Below are 21,995 nucleotides of genomic sequence, written 5' to 3' on the forward strand. Positions count from 1 at the left end.
ATCAGAATACGTCGGCAAATTTCGCGAGCGCGGATTTACAGCGTGGGTATTAAGCACTATTCATCCACCGGCTCTTTTTTTCGCAAGCGACCTGGCCACAAGCAATAGCCCAATGAAGTGGGTGATCATGTGGACTTTATAAGCAGCCAAATACTGTAAACGCGCGTCGATTCTAAATGTGGTGGGACAAACCCGGAGGAACCTGAGAAAAATCCACACGACCACGGGGGAGAACACAAACGCATGTGCTCTACCGTGCCCCCAGTCCTCCACTCCACGCTTCACAAATACCAACACAGTAGTCACAACGTTCACTGTCTTGCCAATCAAATTTGCTCGTTCACGCGGACCCGCGTGGGCCAAAGTGTGTGTGACCAATGCGTGCGCTCGAAGGTGAATAGACAGCAGACGTGTAATGTGCGGAACGTTTCAGCCCCAGCGCCGTGTGAAATTCACCCTGGACGGGGAGTGCTACGGCTCGTCGCAGCAGAGCTGCGCCGACAGCGGCCTCGGCGACACGTCCGACGGCGGGCCTCCGCTGGGGCCAGCCATGGCCTACCGGCCGGGCGGCATCACGGGAGCTGCAATGGAGCTCGGCTCGGGTCCCGCGGGCTCCGGGGGAGGGGCCGAACACGGCCCCGGTCTCCCGGGGGGAGGAGGCGGCTGCTGCTACTACCAGCTGACGCCGCTCACGGACGAAGGGCACGAGAGGAGCACCCCGGACGGCAGCATCGGGGAGATTGAGCACCTGGAGCACGGTATGTCCTGCGAGCGTTTTGCGCCGTCGTGTTATCCGCGGGTGCAACACCGAGCTCCGCCTCCCTCGATGTCCCCTTCGTAGAATGTAGCGTTGAGCAGTCAGGTTTATTGACAGTTTGGCGCTCGCTTACTCATTCCAGTCACTTTCTCACCGGTGGGCAGTCGCCTTCTTATTGCGCTTCTATCGCGACCACCATCGTTCCCGCACCTCCGATTAGCATGTTTGGCTACATACGTTGCGAAAAAAGTTCAACATGCATACAAACACGGTTACTATTGCAATGGAACGCCACCCATGGCTTAGGATTATGTTTACCAGACTGTTTAATCTCATCCACGCTGTTTTCAACCACTACACTCCAGATCACAACACTTCTATCTCTGCTCCTTTCAATGCACTGCACGGCGACTTTGGAATTCTCTCCCTTTATTTGTTCTTCCCAACTTCTTATGATAACCTTATTCTATTCACGACACACGTCAATTCTTGTCTGCGACACCTTCAAAGGTGCTGCTCGTTGATGGCTACTTGCCATTTTAGGCCTTCGGGCCTATCCTCATGGACAGTGATTTTAGAGAAAAAAAATCTCACCGCAGATGATTGAGAGCTCTTTCCCTATTTCCTTTGTTCCCGCGACACCTGAAACATAGCTGATCGCACACCAGGGGCTCATGTCGTCTGAAACTATATAAGTGCTCCCAATGTGCCTTATCAAAACTTTAATCCCCCGTATTTATTCAGCCACTAAAAATCTGAAGGCTGAAACAAAGTAGGATCTGAGGCCTTTTTATATATAAAAAAAATATATATCCCATTTCATACTTGGCCGGTTTCATTGGGACCTCATGGGTTGCATTCTGAGGAATGTGTGAAGTAATCGAGCTTAAAATGAATCATCGTGGATTATGTTTTTTTTCTATCAATTTCGCATGTTGTTATTAAAAGAAAACCATAACATTGTCTTCGGGTTACCAATATGATAAATATAATGTGACAAATGTGGGGGGAAATCTACAATTATGAGCCAAATTACTCCCTTAATAAAAGCCATAAAACATTGAAAGGTAGCTTGGTAATACATTTATGGTTGTTAACTAATCTTATTTAAAAGTGAGAAGCGACTGTCAATTGAGCACTTATTGATGGCTCGTGCTGTTTCGTCTCAATGTGAGAAAGAAAGTTGCTAAAAGGCAGGCAACGAGTGCATGTGCAGTGCATATAAGGGCCTCGCCTGATTTATTGGCATGGGCACCATGGTGGCATTATGTTAACTACCTCACCCGGTATGCAGGAAGCTATTGGTTCGATCCTGACACCTGTATATTTGGAGTTTGCATGTTTTCCCCGTGGTCGCGTGGATTTGTCTCCAAGTCCTCCAGTTTTTATCTCCACATTTTGGAATCAAGATGCGTTTAGAGTATACGGCTGCTATACATTTCCACGTGATAAGCTACTTCGTTGAGCAATCATTTGGGGCCAGGTCCCTTCTGAAAAAGAGGTCAGTAAAATAAAATAAAGTCTAGTTTTAGATTTGAAGCTTTCGTGACTGCAAGGATTCATATTCTTAGGTTTTTTCGGTAAGGTCACGTAGGTAAAACATTTTTTAATTAATAAAAGTAAAATGAAAATAAAATAAAAAATAAAAATCACGACGTTTCGGAGGCAACACAAGCTTCCGTCTTCAGGTGGAACCGTCACAGCACGATAGCTGTATCAAGTGTGTTGCCTCCGAAACGTCGTGATTTTTATTTTATTTTTATTTTACTTTTATTAATAAAAAAAAAATTCCTACGCGACTTTACCGAAAAAAACCTAAGAATATAAAAGTCTAGTTTATTGCTGCAACAGAACAGGTGGCTAACAGAGATGCCAAAGAAAGTTTTTATTCTATCACTTATTTGTCTCTTCCTCTGGTCGTGTTTTGTTATTTCCTGCTGCTTTGCAACCTCCCCATGGTCTTTACTCATTCGCGCGCGACCACCAGTGCAGGCAGTGAACCGTGCCCTATCATGGGAGTACCCCATGCTTCACCTCACCTCTCATCCCTTACCCACCCCAGCGCACGCATATAATTAAACAAAAAAAAACATCATCCAGCAAACACGCAGCGGTGTGTTCAGAACTTGCGCAACCAACCACCACCGGCTACCACTACGCATGAGGCAAGTCACGGGCCATTCGCATCTGTCACCATGGCGAACAGGAAGCCGGTAGCTTGGGAACAACCCCCCTTTGCATGTTATTCCACCGCAAGCTAATTAAAACCTCCACCTAATTAGGTACAGCCCGTTATAACGTTTGCTGCCTAAGGGTCCTGCTTTTCAAAAGAAATGCTTGATTTTTTTTCAGTGTTGCCTTTAAAAAAAACGTACAGGTAAACTATGTTGTAATCATTAGAGAGCTGAAGGTAACACGTGTCTTGGAATGCCTTTGGTATAATGCGTGCAGCACACTCCGCTTTCACCGGTGCAGCATTTCTCCCTCTCTCCTAATCCCACATCAAACCATTTCCAAAGGTGACTTGGTAATGTGTGTGTTTTTGTACAACGTTCAACTTCACGAGATGTTATGTCAGAGGAGAAACGTTTCGTGTGCGGCGTGTCTTATCGTGTGCGAGAGCATTGTTTCCGTGCGCGAGTTCCATTGGTCACTCCTTTTTTTGGGAAGCAAAATACGCGAGTGAAGAACAGCGCAGTAGAGTAAGCGCTCTACGCAATTTTACAACAAATTGTCGAAGTACATCACCGTTAATGTTGGAGGGACGCAGCTGGAGGAAATGCCGCTTTGTTTATCTCGCGACAGCAAGCAATTGAAGACAGGTCATTATGACTGGCAAAGGTAAAGAGTAACGCAAAAGGAGAATTTGAATGCGTCTTTTGTGAAGACTGAATTTTATCAACGAGTTCTAATTGGAGGGTTCTGTTATTTTAAAAAAACCCTCCGAAATTAACGATGAAAACTCAATGGCAACAATTCTAGTTTCTGTACACATTAACGAGTGAAATGGGTCAAGGTGTTCTGTTTCTAGATTGGCCGACATTCAATAGATGTTTTGTGTCAAGCCATCATGCCTACAATCTGCAACAACAACAAAAACGGTGCATCACCGCAATGAAATGCGAACTGCATGTGGCAATCCGTGTCGTTTTGAAATGTTAAGGAAAAAGTGTGCTAATTTCAATTTGGTGCGTTTAATCCATTAAGAGAAAATGTGCCTGAAATTTTGGTTGGGTGACTTGAAAGCAGAAGAAGCTCACATTTTTTTACGATCTCTGCTCTCATGAAGGGCGGTTCATAAAGTTTCAGAAATGAAATTTCCCACCGCTTGAGAGTCCCACGATACAGCGTGCTTATGCTTGCTAATGAAAGAGCCAGCTCATAGTTGCGTAACATCTACGCAGCGAACCGATGAGTATTAAACAACACTTTGTAAAATATTGAAAACACTTCCAAAAACACATCAGCATTTACTAATGGGCGAGGAAATATACGACTCAAACAAATCACATCCCTACCTACCCTGCTGGCATATATCGTATATAACACTCTAATGGCAGTGTTAGAAACATGTCTATTCCCAGTTATTTTACTTGTGCAAGCAAATAATTGACTTGTTACCAATTCACCAATAAATGGTACAAGAGTGCTTATACAACGAACATTTAGTCATGCGTATTTTAGAAACATGTATTAAGAAAGAGTGGTGGGCTACTGGCACAGCGGTGAGCACAATGCTCTTTTAACCCAGCTGAAAATAATTATTAATCCAAAAGAATTGTACAGTTGATTCATTGCTGGACAAAAACCTCCCCACGCCGTGTCAGTCACGAGGGTTGAGTGACCAGACATTACCACACTGGTCAATGCGGATTGGTGAAAGGAGCAGGCCAGGGCCAGCTCAGATATCTCTCACGACAAGCGTTCGCCATGGTCAAGAGTCAAACTGGGATGAATGGGACTAAAGCGCAGCAAAATAACCACCACGCCACTGCTCCATCCAGAGATTAATAATAATAAAAAATATAAAAATTATTATTTTTGCTTCTTTCCGTAAAGTCACGTAGAAGGGAAACAATCAAATTAAAACAATAATTTATTATTTCTCTTCTACGTAACTTTACCGAAAAAACCAAGAATATGAATCCCTGCAGTCACGAAAGCTTTAAATCGAAATTTATATAATTATTGTTTCATTTAGAAAGAGACATGGTTTAATAATTTGTCTTTTCCCCCCATTTCTAAGAATACATTTATATTTCTTTCATTTAATTTCACTCACTGCTTTCTGATGCATGCATAACAAAGTGGTGTACACGAGAGAGAATCATTCATAAGCATTCCGCTGTCTCCATGCTGCATGTTTTTTGAGCTTGCACCACAGTCTGTATTTCATATTGGGCTTTGGTCATGCTTCACATAAGTCATGGAAGATTAAGTTAGTGAAATCAGAAGCAAGCCAGAGCATATATTTGTTTGTTTTTCAAAATAAATGCCTTAACATTTTGAACAATAAAGTAAATATATATATTTACAGGACAGCCTACCATTTGCTGCAGGAAATAAACACAGACTGTTGATCTCTAAGAGAGGGAGGGAAGCTAAATGTATAAATATTTGGAATAAAACAAGGGATTGCTCATGGGAAGAAAATGTAATACATGAACAATACTAATCAGTCCAAAACCGGTTAACCTCATGCTAAGGGTCATTGTTCCTCATTAACCATTGCAGGGGCGAGAAAATTGGCTTTTAAGCTCGTGCCACTTTTATTCAAATTGCGCACAACTCATTTATTTGCATTTCCATCAAGATTAATACGAAAGTAAATGGCGTGCATTCATGTGAATTAAGACGTATTAGTGAATGGTTCAACGGCATTCACAAGTCAATCTGGGGTAAAAATGTTGCTCTGAGCATTAACTTTTAAGAGTATGTTATATATAATTTCCTTCTGGTTAAACTTTTACCACGGCTAATGGGGCTACCAGCAATCCCGGGCTATGTCAAGAAGCCCTTTTTTTGGTGTTCTTCCACTTGCAGGGGAGTCAATTAATTTGACTTCGGAATTTGACCTCTACACCCTGACCCAGCATATACTGAAGACGCATAATTTTTGTTTAATGGAGCCACATCCAATGACAATCAAGCAGAAACGTTTTGACTTTTAATGTTAATTGTTCGTGTGCACCGGAGGCCATGATGGTTGCTTGCACCTTTGTACAAAAGTAATGCAGCGCTGTATTTGCAAAAGCGGGGGGAGGGAAGGATGAAAAGTCATCTTTTGTCATAAATCCAAGCTTGGAGTTAATCCATCGACCAATAAGTCCAGTGTTTAGTTCATTGCAAATACAAAAGGACCTTCAGTGCACAAGGACCTGCATTTTAAGAAGTGCACTGAAGTAACAAGATTAGAAGAACAAAGGAAGCAACTACTTTCCTGCCATCGTTGTGAAGGAAAATTAGATTTAAAAGGACAAAGAAGAGAAAGCAGTGAGTGTCGGGGTTGTTTTTTTTTCTTCTTACCACCGGTCCAGTTTTTTTTCTTGGCTCTAAAGACAAAGGCATCTGTGCAATAGTTGTGAATGCAAGTGCAATGAGGTGGTGGTATATGTTTAACAAAAGCAAGTTTCGACTCTGGCATCTGTCACAACATTTAAAACGTTATGTCAATGAAATAAATGTTATCACAAGCAAAACAAAAAAACCCCGTCTGCCAGAAAATGTTCAAGTAATGGTCTGTTTTCCTTCAATCCTGTGCTATTTTCTCGATAATCTAATCCCAGATAACTTTCAGGGCTCGCAGGCAGTCTAAAGATCCTGCGTTGCAATCTCTAATGGGCGCGGAGAGTTTAGGGCATAAAAAGGAGCATTCCGTTTAAACAACTCCCAACTCCAATGCGCCACGGCTCACGCCACTACTCATTAGAGCGCACATGTCAAATATTCACGGGGCTCGTTTAACACGGCAGTCCAGGTCAGTGCTAAACAACATTAGCGTGCAGTCAACGGCGAAGAATTTCGACAACATTGTTGTTGTTGTTGATGCCTTTAAACAGCTCACAGAACGACGGAGTCAGGTCCGACACCTTTGGGAATCGCGTCGGCTCAAAGATCTGAGCAGAATACAATATCTTCATTTGTGTGTCGAGCAAAGCAATTTGTAATATGGGTGCCTGCCTGCCTGCTCACTCGCGCCAAGCGTTTCTGCTGCGCCCGCGAGATTTACCGCACAATGGAGAGGTGCGCTGCACTGGGCATGCTAATGGGCAGCTGCATTCGTGCAGGTCTCCAACGCTCCGCACACGCGCCGTCTAATAATGCACAATTTCAGCACGCTTGTACGGAATATTTAGCCGTGTTCGGGAAGAGATGATGCTGCCGTTCCGTTTTGAATAATGAGTGTTTTTGTTTCTTTTTTTTCTCCATTTCCTCGCGCGTTCAATTTTGCACAACAGCGGCGTGGCCAGTGCAACGGGCAACCGGATTGAAGTGTGCGGTTAGAGAGCAGCGTGAGAGTGAAATGTTTGCAAGTAGAAGGACACGACTCGGGTGCTAGCAGCTATCCTGCAGATAGGTCTGTTCTAAATACTGCTGCAATGGTGCACTGTTCGAAATGTGTCACGTGTGTATTGTAGCGATTTGGTGGCACGGTGGTTATCACGCTATGTTGTAAATCCAACTCCCCGAGTTCGATAACCTGGCCAAGGCGAACATCGTTGGCAAATTGATATCTGAACCAGCCCCGGGTACCCTGGCCCTTCACCAACCTACACTGACCAGAGTGGTGAAGTATGGTCAATCAACTTCACCGTGGACTGACATGGCTTGGGGAGGTCATAATCCAGCAGTGGATTGACAAAGGGCTCTTTAAGGAAAAATGTGCATCGCCTAGATGTTGACTTGACCAAAACGTGCATATTTAAGGAACTTTAAAACACTTTAAAAATATTTATGCTGGGATGTTTCCATGTGTGTGCTGTGTCGTTTATAAGCTTTCTTTATTAACTCTATCGCTCCTCCTGTCACAATGACGCATGCCTACAGACCAGTTCATATGCAAATGACAATGATTCAAATGTTCCTGCCCCCCCCATCCTGTCTTCCCTCGCCCCGCTCTCCTGCTGTCCTTCCATCTTCCACAATTCCAGGATCTTTGGGGGATTGGAGGGCAGGGATGCTACAGTAAGAAATCAAGTACTACATCATTCCATGACCCCTAACATCTAACCCAGTGCTCCCATCCTCTTTTTCTCCCCTGCAAGGGGGGGGGGGGGGGGTTGTGCACTCATCTAATGACAGCACAAATATTGTACGAGCACCTCACTAAGTGAAAACAAACACTGCCCCCTTTTCCCACCGATGCACAAACATTTTGACAGCCCGTTGAAACGTGCCCTTTACACTTCGCAGGGGTCCTGCGGGTTAGTGGCGGCGGCGGCTGCGGCGCTGCTGTGCGTGGGGCGTGTGGAGGAGTCGCGAAAGGCTTTGTCCAGTCAGACAGAAGGAATCACAGACAGCAAGCCACAGTCGCTCAAATGTTTTTTGTGGGTTTTTTTTTTGCGCTTTTGTCTATCGGATGACAGAGTAATCTCCAGAAGTCTTAATCAAACATCCCTGTTTGCTTTTTCCTTCTTCGAAAAATCAGCTGTTTACTTATCCAGGCAGGTATTCAATGAGGTTAAGCATTCATCTGTCTCCTCTCTCCCCCGTGTTGTTGGACCGTGTGTGATATATTTTATCAAGATTTTCTTTTTCTCTCTCTTCAACTTACCTCCTTTGATGATAGCGCGTGACTTTTAGATGGGATGCTTAGATGCAGAAAGACGCATAATAGCTAGCAAATGCCAAAAGGAAGAACCTCACCTTAATCCCTACCTCAAAGACTAGTCTAAGCTCATCCTAGAAAGTAATCTTCGCAGAAAGAAAATCAGATCGAATTAGATTCGTGAAAATAGCTTGGATTACCTGAGATTACAGTGCAAGCAGATTTGAAGCAGGGCTTCCCTAAGCTTCTGGTTATTGGAAAAAAGCAGACAAGTTCATACACCCTCTATGATTGTGCAAGTAGAAGTCATTTTGTTTACCGTCTGGCTACAAACACGACGCTGAAGAAAATGAATCGACCACAGGGACGCGACGTTGAGATAGAGAAGGCAGCAGTGGGCGATGGAGGAGGCCGTGTGCTCGGTGGCAGATGACGGGGAGCTCTGCATGCTGATATGAGCTACCCGTCGGAGGCCGTCGGACTGCGAGAAGGGCTGCGTGCAGAACGAGAGAGTGAGCGAGAGAGTGAGCGAGAGAGTGAGCAAGAGGTGGGGGTTTACATAAAGCAAAGTGAAAAAAAAAATTACGAAATGATGAACGAAGCAAAGTGCCGACTACACCGAGCATCTTCTTGTTTCCACTGATCGTAAAAAAAAGAGAAGGCAGCGGTCCTCCCCACATCCGCCGGTGAAGCTCAACTACCACGACCCAAAGCCCTCCGTATCCGCGGCGCGACTCAGCAAGCGAACGTCAACTTCCGCTGGCTTCTGGCCAGCGGTGTTACATCTCGTGGCAGTGTCGTGTGCGTCACTTTCAAAAACACGGGCAATGCCTGCCTTGCAGACAGCTTTTGCTACGCGTCCACTTTGAGGCGCAAGTTGTTCGTGACCAGCATAGCGGAGTCTGAGCCGGTCACTCGTTACGAGGGAAAAAAGTTAACTCTCTGAACGCGTTCGTCAATAACAGTACCTTGAAAGAAAAAGAAGATATCGGCGACGTTTCAGGCAATGGCTCTTCTTCGTAGCAACACGATAGAAAAAGAGCCATTCCCCAAAACGTCTCCAGCAATATTCTTCTAGATTTGAAGTTTTCGTGACTGCAAGGATCCATACTCTTTGGTTCTTCCGGTAAAGTCACGTTGGTGAAAATAATAATAATATAATAATAAAATAAAAAAGTGAAAAACAACTAAATTAAAATGTTATTCCCAGCCTTGTAGACTTCCATCACTAGGGAATTTGACGTGCAGTGTTTCAATCGTGCAAATTTGTACTCCCCCATCCCACTCCACCCATCCAATGTACAGGAGCTGTACGAGCAGTACGCCCAGGAGCATTACGTCCACCCTTAGGATGAGCCTCTCCAGCCCACGCCCCGCCCCCACACTCACCCCGCCCTCGTCCCCCCCCCACCCTCCTCAGCTATATAAACCCTTGTCAAAGCCATCTCTTTGGCATACCTCAGCAACTGTTTTCACTGTGATTAAGGACGCTTGTGTTGCGCCCGAAACGTCGTGATTTAATTGAGTTGTTTTTCACTTTTTTTTTTATTTTATTTCATTATTATTTTCAGCTACGTGACTTTACCGAAAAAACAAAAGAGTACAGCAATAGTCTTGTTTTTCTTTCGAGGCAGTGCTTATTAGTTGTGCCTGTGCACCACCGCCATCGCAGAATCACGAAAATAAACCTATTATTCGGGTTTAAATGTAATGAATTATCATTTATATCTTCTTGACTCTTAACTGGGAAGCTGCCATGGTAGAATGGTTAGGGGTTTGGGTTGAATTTCCCAGCATGGCAGTCAAAACAACGGGGAAGATTTCTTACATCCATGGCCTCTGGCGACCCTGCTGTACAAATGGGCACCGCCACAGCTAATCAATCGGCAGTTGGCATGTGGTGGGATAAAGTGTAGATAACTACCCACCGCTTCCCAGATGTCGGCCCAGTGTGGAATAGTAGGCCAAAGACCATCTGGAGGAGCCCTCAATGGCTCTCTGTAGTGGAGTCCATTCTGCCAGCAGAGGCATGGGCAGGCAATTGTACGGCTGCACCTTCACCTTGTTGTATCCTGACACAAAAACAATTTGAAGGTTCAAAATTCAAATCTCGGTTGGGTGTCATCTCGGTAATATCATTCCTTCTGGGTCGATGATATCGCCAGTCGTTTTACGGGAAGTTAGAGGTGGTTGTTTGTATACCGGGGATCTCCTTCGCCACGTGAATGTGGAAATTCCCACGGTGGATTAGGACTGCTGCAGAGAAGAGGACTGGTCTATGTTAGCTTGAGCCTGAAGACGACGCTGATTTTTTAGTAGTGTTTTTACATTCATCATAAATCCCTCAGGGTATTTACGTTTGGACAGCAAGAATAGTCAATCTAATTCACCCCCTCGTTCTTTTAAAATTGAGAACGTAAATAATTATACACGGGATCCACCGTTGTCAGTAAACTTGCACGTGCGATCCCATGGAAACATTGGCGTTTTACACATGTAATTAAAAAACAATTGCTCCTACGCACTTGGAATTCACTTGAAAGAAACAGATTACATTAAATTTGCTGCCCAACAGCACTTTGTTTTTGGGGACAGAACACACAGTGCTGCATACTGGACGTAAGGCACTTCCAGAATGGTGACCTCACCTGGTGTAAATGGGCAACAATTGTTTTTTTTTGGCAGAGCGCAAAATATAATATTACACATCGCCCGTCCTCTTGATTTATTCCTTTTTGTTTATCCGCACGCGATAGAATGCGGCGACAGCCAGAGGTTACGTTGGCTTGGTGCGAGTGAGAAGCAATCGCCAAGGCTGCGGCATCACATTCTAAAGAGGTGGCCATGACCTTGGCGTTTTGAAAATGATCCAAGAAGAACTGGAATGTGTACTTGAAGATGTAGTCTGTAGAATGTGTGGCGGTGGCAGTCGTGGCGTGCAGTAGAAACTTGCCTCTACGACACACTACGACGACGACTACCACACGCATCATGGCTGGACACGTACAGCCCTTTTGTCAGCCTACGGCAGGGATGAGGGCCTCTCCACGCCACCCAGGTCATGGGGGGTTATTTGACCACAATTCGTCATGCAGGTCAGAGTAGGATAGTTAAGGCGGGGAGCATAGAAACGAGCATGGTACAGCGCAACAATGGATTTTGCTGCACCATCCTCTGCTACTCACCACGTAGTGCCACAGCTTATAGTTGTCTTCCAAGCACTCTTTAGTCTCGATGTTCCTTTGCTTGAGAGATATAATGAGGTCAAATGCATTCCGAGTGATTTGTCCGAAGGCCATGCGAATGATATTGGAATACGATGCACTGTTGGAAAAAAATTAGTGCCAGAAAAGCTCTGGATTATATTTTCCAAAGATTGTTATTAGAAGAAAAAAATCTAAGAAGGGAAAATAAAAAAAAACAATTTAACAACGTTAAGAGATTGATTTTGTGAACACAGTATCAGAAGAGAGCCTTAACAAAATTAAAGAAATGTGAAAGCACATGCACATCCACACATGCATATACTCACTCACAATGGCTATATTGTTTGAGCTCTTTACATGGCAAGGGCAGCTCTAATGCGTAGATATCCACTGGGAGTTCCATGCAAAGTTGGAGTATCTAAGGACGCAGCCATATGAAAAAAGAAAGTTTTGAGATGCATCGTTTGTAGAGTCAATGAAGGGCTCTGTTTTTAATTATTTTGATGGAAAGCACTGCCAGTCGCTGAAAACTAATAGTAACGTAAACGGCCGTTCTTGCTCCTTTTCACGGTTTAATAAAGTCGGCGACTGTGAAACCACAAAGAGAAAGGTTCATCAATAATTTACAGCCCACAAATGACAAAAAGATTAAACAAGCAAAAGTTGTAATATTTTATGGGACCAATTCTCGCCCTGTCATGATTAATAGCATTCAATTTTCCACCGTCGTCCCATTTTCCTGCTCACAACTGAACGCATGAGACCGTTCATAAAAAAAAAGGAGCCATGCTGTATCATTTCAAGGAGTCCTGGCAATGTCCTTGCAAAACATGATATTAGTTGTGCATCAAAGTCCGAGACGGTTATTGCTATAGGCAGAGGGAAGGGAGGAGGAGGGGGGACAGAGTAGTGTTTGTTGTGGGCTAGGAAGTATAGCTGGAACTGTTTGTTTCTCAGTAGCCCTCTCTCTCTCTCAGAACTGCATTGGTTGTGTGTGTGTGTTATTGATCACGGCTGACACTACCATGGCAAAGCGTTTGGACAGCGAGGCTTTGGCAGCTTCTGGCATCCTCCTGCCTCCCCTCCTGCCCCCAACTCCCCAACCTTTCTTTTCCATCATTCATTCCCCATGAAACTAAGTGTCAGAATTTTTACACTCTGAAATGCACCTCACCCATGGGCTGGGAGGTGTAGAAATACATGAGATGGAGAGGCAGACAGACTGTGAAAGACAAGCAGCTTTCCCTACGCACGCACTACACACTTGCATGCTTTTGCCAACTATCGCCTGACTTACAAGCAGGAGGAGAGGGCATATTTCTGCTAACTTGCAGTGCATGCAAGACAATGCATTGTTTGAGCACGTTATGTAACTGCAATGCATACAGAATGTCCCCAATAATACTGAGACCAGGATGTACGATCTGGAGCTTCAAAGCAATATAATAGCATGATTGTTGGTCGTATCTACGTCATATTGAGGCGATGATTTTTGCGCTGTGTTGCTGCCTTTCATGATGTTTGCAATGAAGCTTGAGATGTGGACATAGGCAAATTGAGGAATTCATTAATACTGGTGCCAAGCAGCGATTATTACAAAGGCAGCACAAGTTATTTACATATTACTGAGCATGTGACCAAGTGTTAGGCAGACAAACCTCAGCTGCCAGTAAAGCGATGCAAGTGTGGGCTGCCTAATGAGATGGTGTATTTCCAGCATGCGTGTCTGTAGTGCCAAATTACCATGCACATGTGTTTTTACCCGCCATGAAACCCAACACCTGTGATACATATGTATGACGATGTGTTGCACAGCCATCCTCGTCATCATCTGTAGACACGACATATCGAACGCCGGATGAAGTTCTGCCAGAACCATCGCCGACCCTCGTGGTGATGCGATGCACCGATCTACCGTCTAGGCTCCTACACACGAGCCGATCTCATCACTCCATCTCCTCAATCAATCTCCTCCCGGGCGTGTTCCCTCCCTTTAACTGCCGTTCCATGATCGGTATCTACCATGGGCTATCAGCCCTTCTCGAGCAATGTGTCCTGCCAAAGCCCACATACTTTCTCAACAGTCAGTACGAGGTTTCTTGCTTGCATTCTCTCTCTCTCTGGTCCATGTGTTCCCCTTTCTGTGGCTCGGTGTAATCCCGAACATGCCCTCCCAATAGCTGCCTCGCACACCTCTCCGTGTTTCTGATCCATACGTCTGAGCAAGTAATATGCACCGATCTTAATTTTAGAACTTTCGTGACTGCAGGAATTATTATTTGGTTCTTTCGGTTAAGTCACGTCTAAAGATAAAATAATAAATAATAAATGATTTTATCTTTAGACGTGACTTAACCGAAAGAACCAAATAATAATATGCACCGATTGAAAACATTCCTCTTCAGACGCATCGGTGTGTTACTCTTCATAACCGAAATTCTGTTTTCCAAAAGCACTCCAACCTGCTCTCATTCACCCATTAACTTCCTCACTTTCATTCCCAGTACTAGTTCAGCCACTGCCGTGGCTATACCTGCAACGCTCCGCTGTGTTTTCCCCAGGTGTGGGCTCTGAACAGGCATCTTTAATTGTGTAGCGAACTTGTTGTGCCTGACTTTTGTTTTGCTCATCATCTACTCGATTATAAAAGTGTCCACTAATTAGCTCATGAGAACTCACGGTTTGCCACAATATTCAAGATACAAAGGTGCGGCTTTTATAAGTCAGCCAATGCGTTTGATTAAATGCCTATGCTGGAGCCATTTCCACAGTGATTAACACCGGTAAAACTAATGGCTGCACCAATTGCTAAATTATTCATATAAAGATGGAATATATAAAAAGGAGATACAGTTAGAAAAAAATTGACAAATAAAGAGGGAAACAGAATATGAATTAGGAACTTGCACTACAGACATAATTACCAACACATACACGATGAGTCATGAAGACTGCCTATTACATGTGTAGGTGGTATTGATGATGATTCGTCATGTGTGGTGATTAACCGACAACCCCCATCAATGCGAGAGATTATTACACAGTTGCTGTAAAAGTAGCTGCGTGTGGAATCCAGAGTTTGTGTAATCTCCATCGATTAAATTGCCATTTAGTGTGTATTTTTTTCAAGGTGCAAAAAATTAAATTGAACCGAAAAACACAAAAACACCACGTTTCAAGTATAAAACCACGCTGTGAGCTTCCACAACTGAGGTATATGAGGGAACTTAAATAGGCATAATTTGCTTTTGTTCAATTATTTAATTACTATGGACGTGTTTTACAGCTTGTGAGGGGAAGGCCTAAATTTGATTCGTTACCCCTTTCCAACAACAGGCGACATTTCCTACGCAGCGTATAATCGCAAGGGCTTTGAGAATCTTATCGGGAAGAGCTTTCCCGTAGTTTTCTTATTGGGCTCCTGCTAAAAGATCTGATCAGAAGGGTTTTTCTTTAACCCTTGTGCATGCAATGCAATAAATGCAACAATTGTAGTATCACGTGTCACAGCAAAACGCATCTCTTGTTATCCAAATGGTGGTTCTGTGATTGGCTGTTATTAAATGATACGCAACAAATCCCGCCATTGCAACATTGTACAAATAACATATATAAGTAAAGGCTGTACCATTATCCAAAGCATTTATCTTGCAGGCAATAGTACAGGAATGCAATTCAAGAATGGGTTATTACATACCATATAGTTTTTTTGATTAAATTACACTTTGATGGATGTCTAATATCACATTGTGTAAAATAGTATTATAACTCCTTTCTTTACTCAATTTTGCGCATATGAAAAAAATGGCCATGACGTTATCAGGAATGTGAAAGCAATATATATAAAAAAAATAATACGAGAAAAATAAAACGGTTAAATGACAATAATAGGGAAGATATATATAGAGAGAGAGGTGAAAGAGAGAGCACTGCCAGGTTTGCCTGGCGTTTTCGGCGCGTGATTGACGGGGTGGGATGGGGTTACAGACACTGCAGTGTCAATGAGTCCAGGGGTTTTTCTGCACCTGACTGCACACACACTCACTGCAAAATGGCCCAAAAATGTAGCTGCGCACCCCAGGGACTTCTGGCTCCCTCCCTCCATCTCTCCACCACTACACCACTAAACCTGCTTCTTCTCTAAATGCACCCGATCTCACCCCCCGCCCAGACTTTGTCCACCCACCGCTACAACATCGCATGTACATTTGTAATGCATTAAGAAGAACACCTCTGTGGTGTGCTACCATTCACATTTTTTTTTCATCTACATTTCTCACTTTTGAATTACAAAATAAAAACAAATGATGTTAAGCGCAATCTTGTCATTTACTTGTTTCATTAAAATGCATTTCATCGGTTCCATGGAATTATTGATTGTACTTCCATGAATAATGACGTCATATTGGCAATATAACTCAGCTGCCATGAAGCAGTTTTTTTTTGCCTGGTAATAAAAATAAACACGCTTGTGTACTGTGATTTGGTGATGGAGAGAGGTCAGTGTTCGACTTCTGGCCAAGTCTGCTTACAGAACAAGCCGGTAGTGATCACCCTTTGCAAACCGATCTCGTATAATTAACAATCGATCACGAATACCAAGATGTGACTTGAATTTACATCAGGGCCAATTAGATCCTATCCAGATCTTTTTCACACTTACAAATTGTAAGATTGCATTGGGAGTCGAGGAAGACGGGAGGGGTTTTTTTTTTGCCAAGAGGAAAAAATGTGAAATTGAGAACACATATTGTTAAATTGACCCCACTGGACATGCTGAACTAAGATTACTCTCTAATTACATTAAAAATGTTCATCTGGTGCACTGCTTAGACGTATACTTTATCAGTTATTGAGACTAACATTACGGGGGGGGGGGCAGTATTAAGTAATACTTCTTTTTGATAATGGAGTCCTTGTTTTCTTAACTAATGAATGTCATCGTGAAAAAATGAAGGATATTAAAGTAACTTGAATGTCACACACAACGTAGAAATCCAAATTTTCAACGTTTCACTTAATTATGTTCGAACATATTGCTGCAAATTCTGCAAACACGCTCCAACGTCAATCTTAATTGGCACAGATTGGCTGTGACTTTGCCATAATGGGTAGGAATTTATGGAAAATTGCCTGCGTGTAGAGCAAAGTAAAACCTCATGTACGCCGACATTGCTGGGTTTATGTGTGTTTTTGCATTAAAAGCAAGCTATGGATAAGGCGCTTGATATCACAGGGAAGTGCATGGTTTGAAAATCCCTTGGAGAATAGGTGTGCTATAATCTGTTTTAATGAACCTCAATTGACCGTGCAAATTGGATGTCTCACTACGTGTTGTGCCAGCTTCGCCTTGTCACGTCGAATTCAAATTTTGATTGCCGCTATCCTGATTTGGTGACGAAACGACTGAAATAATGATAGGATACTTTGCGGCAACACATTACGCCGTTTCGAGCAAAATTTGCCTTAAATTCATTGCGATGAAACCTCGTTGATCTGGTCGTATTTCATCTGCCCGAATTCCTGAAAATTGCTCGAAACTAAAATGGCAACTCAAATGCGCATTAACAATAATTAGTCAAGTGCTGCAGCCACTTCTGTGCTGGCAACAATAACTTGCACAATAACTTCATGCACCTGTTTGGAAAAGGCACTAGAGACATCTATATCTGAATTGAAAGCCTTGGTCCTCGTATGTCCTAAGCATGCAAAAACGGCAGCGAGTGGCCATCATCATCCCTGTGATGATATATATATCTATACATACACACATACCATGTCATCTGCCATCATGCTTCCCTTGCCGACACTCCACGCTCAGAGTGATTCAGTTTCGGGAGTGGGGGGTGGGGGGTCCTGAATGCATTTCTACTGCATACAAGAGCGCTTTGATTTTGTAGGTAATGAATGGTAAAAAGCTGCATTTGTCACACTGTGTGACAGAAACGGGTCACCCTCATTATCGTACTGGCGACAAATCCCGATGACGCGGGCATGCTCACGGTCAGTGTTGCACTCTCCTGGGAAGGCGCACGACATCCACAGAGCCGGCAGTGATGTTTGAATCCCTTGCGCGAAAGACACACACACATACAAATGCGTGCGCCCCGCTTTCTCTCTCTCTCTGAGCCAGAGTGTCTCTGGGTAACCCTCCGGGCTGCCCTGCCGATCCTCCTCCTCCTTCAGTGCACTCGTCACGCAGCCCCATTCCCCCCAAACAAGAAAAAATAGGCGCGACGTTTGCCGAATGGGTTGAGAGGGATTGAGGAAAGGGGGCAAAAGACGAAGACTGGGAACATCGTCCATGATTTCTTTGGCTTACCGAGCGACAGTGTTCACACCCGGGTTAAATGTGGCTTTCTAAAGCCATTTTATATAGGTTTGCTTATTTAAATTAAAACGTCTAACATTTTTACGTATTATTTGTGTAGCTCAGATTAGCATGGTGTACACATTCCATTTTGCTCAGTTAAAGCTTTCGAAATATGTTGTGACACAAATCAATGTCTAAATTAAAAAAAAAATCTCATTTAGGTCGCCGACTTGATTAATATGAGCCTCCCACTCTTGTCTCTAAGCATGTTTATTCTCTGATTATCTCCTGCAAATCCCGATTTCTCTCAACTTTCACTGGCGTTGATCTCTGTCTGTCATACGAATCTCATTGCACATGTTCTGCCGTGCTTGATAATTAATTGACTGGGTCCGTTCAAACAACTACATGCAGTACTTGAACGCAAAGGATGCCTCACACAAACCGCCATACGCAATTGTTGATCATCAACAATTGCGTGTTGCGGTTGGCAACTTGTGCAAAACAAGAAATTATCATTCCGCGTCAGCACTCGTGGTGCTCGAGACCAAATTGCCCGCTGCCCATGATGCTAAATGCAAAGACATGCCGGCTGTCGGGGTATGAGGGAGTAGATATGGAAAGGTGCAGAGATAAGCTGCGCAATGCCTTCCCGCGATCATTAATCGTGTGGAAGTGTTTTCCACAAGGTCCCAGAGACATATTTTAACTCGTGGGTTACAAATGTATCCCGATTTTTAAGCATTTCGTTTTTTAACGTATATAAATTCCATGTCGGTTTTTTTTGCTCTTGGTATTCTGGGTGGCTAGTTGTCCTTTATCTTCCCAATGGAATGATGCCTAATCACTTTTCAGACCCGCCCAGATTGCTGTCTTCCCCCAGCTACGGCCTGGCATATCCCAACCTCTCATCAATTCCTCCTCATCAGTCCTTCTTGTTTTACTGCCATCAAAACTACACCGCCACTTACAATAACCCAATGCTTCATTTCAAATTATTCTCGTGCTATGTACAATTTTATGAGTGCTGTAAAGCACCCTCGTAAAGGTGCTTTATAAATCTCATTAAGATAAGGTTCAGGATCCTTGTCCGAGTTCAAACATCATCTGCTGTGCCATATTTCCAGGCAACTTTCACCCACGTGATTATGGGCTGTGGAGACACATTTATATATCTCAAAGGGGGTTTTGTCTGCTTTCGCATGGACATGAAATATTTGCAGCGCTAGTTTTGGTTTTTACATCACATTGCCCCATTGTGCACAAATGTCCTTGCAGTTAAAACTCACTTGGCTTACATTCTGCACTTTAGATTTCATATACAATTAAAATGTATTGGTTTCGTACAGCCAAAGCATGGCACGTGAATGTAAATTTGTTCTCCCAATTTTTGTTGCCAGCAGCCTCAAGTCCCCCTATACAAATGCATGCATCTTTGTATCCTCCTATCTATGTATATAGTTGGTTACCCCTTTCCATCATATATAATATAACATTGCAATGTTCACCACAAACAACATTCTCATAATTTGCAATATATGAAAAGCTGTACATTGAGTTTACTCGTTTGGGTTTTCTTTTTGTTTAACTTTGGAATACATTTTCAAATGGAATTCCATCTCTGCTTGGGCATAAGCTACTAATGTAAAACCGATTGGATACGATATATGTCAACAAAAGCTGATGTTCTCACCACATGAGAGGTTGCAATCATCTCATAACATAAACCCATCGGCCAATACGTTTTCAAATGTGGCTTTGATTGCAGACAAGATAGCATTGCTGGGAATAAACAAGTCCTGAGCCATTCATCAGTATCAAATTTCAGTTAATAAACAAACCCAATCACACTTTTGCTTATGTCCCTTGTGTAATTAAGGTACATTTATCTCTGTGTTCATGAAGGCTTTTGCTTTTGATCTGCTGTTATTTTTCTTACCAGTACTTCATCTCGGCAGTGCCGGGTATATTGTAACAAAAATAATAATCTTGGATTTCAGAACAGACAAAAAAAACCACAGAAGCTTATTTTTAACAAGTGTCCTTATTTTCAGGGAAAAAAATTATATAGACAAGTGTGTGCCTTATTAAATGGTTCGGATTAGCATTCAAGGTAGCACATCCTGAGTAAACTACCTTGATTGAACATGCCTACACTCTAGATTTGAAGCTTTCGTGACTGCAAGGATTCATATTCTTGGGTTTTTTCGGTAAAGTCACGTAGGTAAAAAATTAAAATTTAAATTAATAAAAGTAAAATAAAATAAAAATCACGACGTTTCGGAGGCAACACAAACTTATAGACGGAAGCTTGTGTTGCCTCCGAAACGTCGTGATTTTTATTTTATTTTTATTTTACTTTTATAATTTTTTATTTTTTACCTAAGTGACTTTACCCAAAAAACCCAAGAATATGCCTACACTCCACAGGACGTGGCAAAGTTATCACACATCTCATGCCTCTAGTTTAGTGAGTCTATCCGGGCCCCTTCAAAGCTCCTTCCTTGTCTGCGCAAAGTAAACAGCAGCGACAGATCAGGAAATCACATTTAGTTTCTTTGAACCTATCTACGTGACTGTACCTAAAGACCCAAAGAATATAGTTTAGTTTACAATTTAAGAAACATATGAACAATGGTTAAGCCTGGCTATTGCTTGGATGGGCGGACACCATGCAAACAGGTGTCAAAAGAGATGGGCCTGTGCTACGCGATAGGCAGCAGAGGGCAGTGCAGCCATATAATTGTTGTACTATACCTGCGTAATGAGTCACTTCAGAGACACTAATAGTAGGAGGCATACACGTTTATTCTACACTTTCCACAGTATAGGGGATAACTATATACGGGTCAGGACAGCCGGCACACTCCCTAACCCAACACCGACGAGGAGGTGAAGACGACGGCTTGCATTCCCAAACCGCAGCAGCCCCGACCCAGAGTCGGGGCCTCCCTTTTATCCTCCCCAGCCTGGCCTGGCTCCGCCCTCGGCCACGCCCCCTTCTGGAACCTACCAACAGGATCTAGCTCTGCCCCACGTGTCCCCTCTGTCATCTTTACCCTACATCCGTGCCTATCACGTGCCCTAATCGCAGACCTGCCGCTGTGTATCCTCAAATGGCCCTTCACTGCCAGCAACTGGCGCTACCCACTCCAGGGCACACTTCACCTGCCCTGCTGGTAGACCAGGCTATTACACCCACGAACCCACTCTCTGCCAGTAGCCAGCGCTACGTGCCGTAGTGACCCATTCTATGTCACTACACCTGTATCCCACATCTATGGTGCCTGCTTTCAGAAACCCATGCAGGCCATTATGTTGCATGTAGTCAAATAACCCCTATGGTAGTGGACTGACAAAGTGCTGTGCATGTAACATATAACATGTACTGCTGTTCTGCACTTGACAAAACAAAAACATACCTGGAGAATTTTGAATGTCAGGTTCCGCATTTATTGTGACCTGGCATCTGTATAAGGTGATTCTGTGCATGTTATAGTCTTTGTCGAGAGGAGACTGGTGGAAACAGAGGTCTTCACGAGTCATCCTGGTGAGCGTGGCAATTAGAGTGCACATCAATGTCAGAACCAGACTTTGCTGCTTCATTACTGGGCCGAGTTAATTTTTCGAACACAAGGGCCATATGGTGCCAGGTTGTTTTGTGAAGTTTTAATTACCTTAACTCCTCTCCTGTGGTCCTAAACATTTAACAAGGTGAAGTTTCTCATTGCAAGTGTCAGTACTCAACGGACAAAGATGAATAAGAAAACCATAACCGTTAAAAGTGCACGCTTATTTTAATGACTCGTGTGAATAGGTGGCCAAGCAGAACTGATGTCCTGACAAATCCATGAACGTGAATAATTTGTTAGATTGAAACTGATGAAAATTTTTATGTAGTAAGTATCGATATTGTTAATATCTAAACAGAAAATATGCATATGTACAACA

The 21,995-nt window shown here is 43.4% G+C and overlaps 1 protein-coding gene across 3 annotated transcripts in view; it reads left to right on the forward strand.

The window, feature by feature from the left end:
- Nucleotides 1-21,995, forward strand: part of LOC144936231 (protocadherin-9-like) — a 62,340-nt gene that overhangs the window by 32,513 nt on the left and 7,832 nt on the right. For 2 of the 3 annotated variants that reach the window (XM_078863236.1, XM_078863237.1), the window contains exon 3: nt 434-758. In XM_078863236.1, coding sequence (XP_078719362.1) covers nt 434-758 — 325 coding nt within the window. Of the gene's footprint in view, nt 1-433; nt 759-7,908; nt 7,943-21,995 lie in introns of all 3 variants that reach the window. The other variant, XM_078863238.1, reaches the window with a different exon arrangement.

This window comes from Lampetra fluviatilis, chromosome 15 (genome assembly GCF_964198595.1).
Source record: "Lampetra fluviatilis chromosome 15, kcLamFluv1.1, whole genome shotgun sequence".
Taxonomy (NCBI): Eukaryota; Metazoa; Chordata; class Hyperoartia; order Petromyzontiformes; family Petromyzontidae; genus Lampetra; species Lampetra fluviatilis.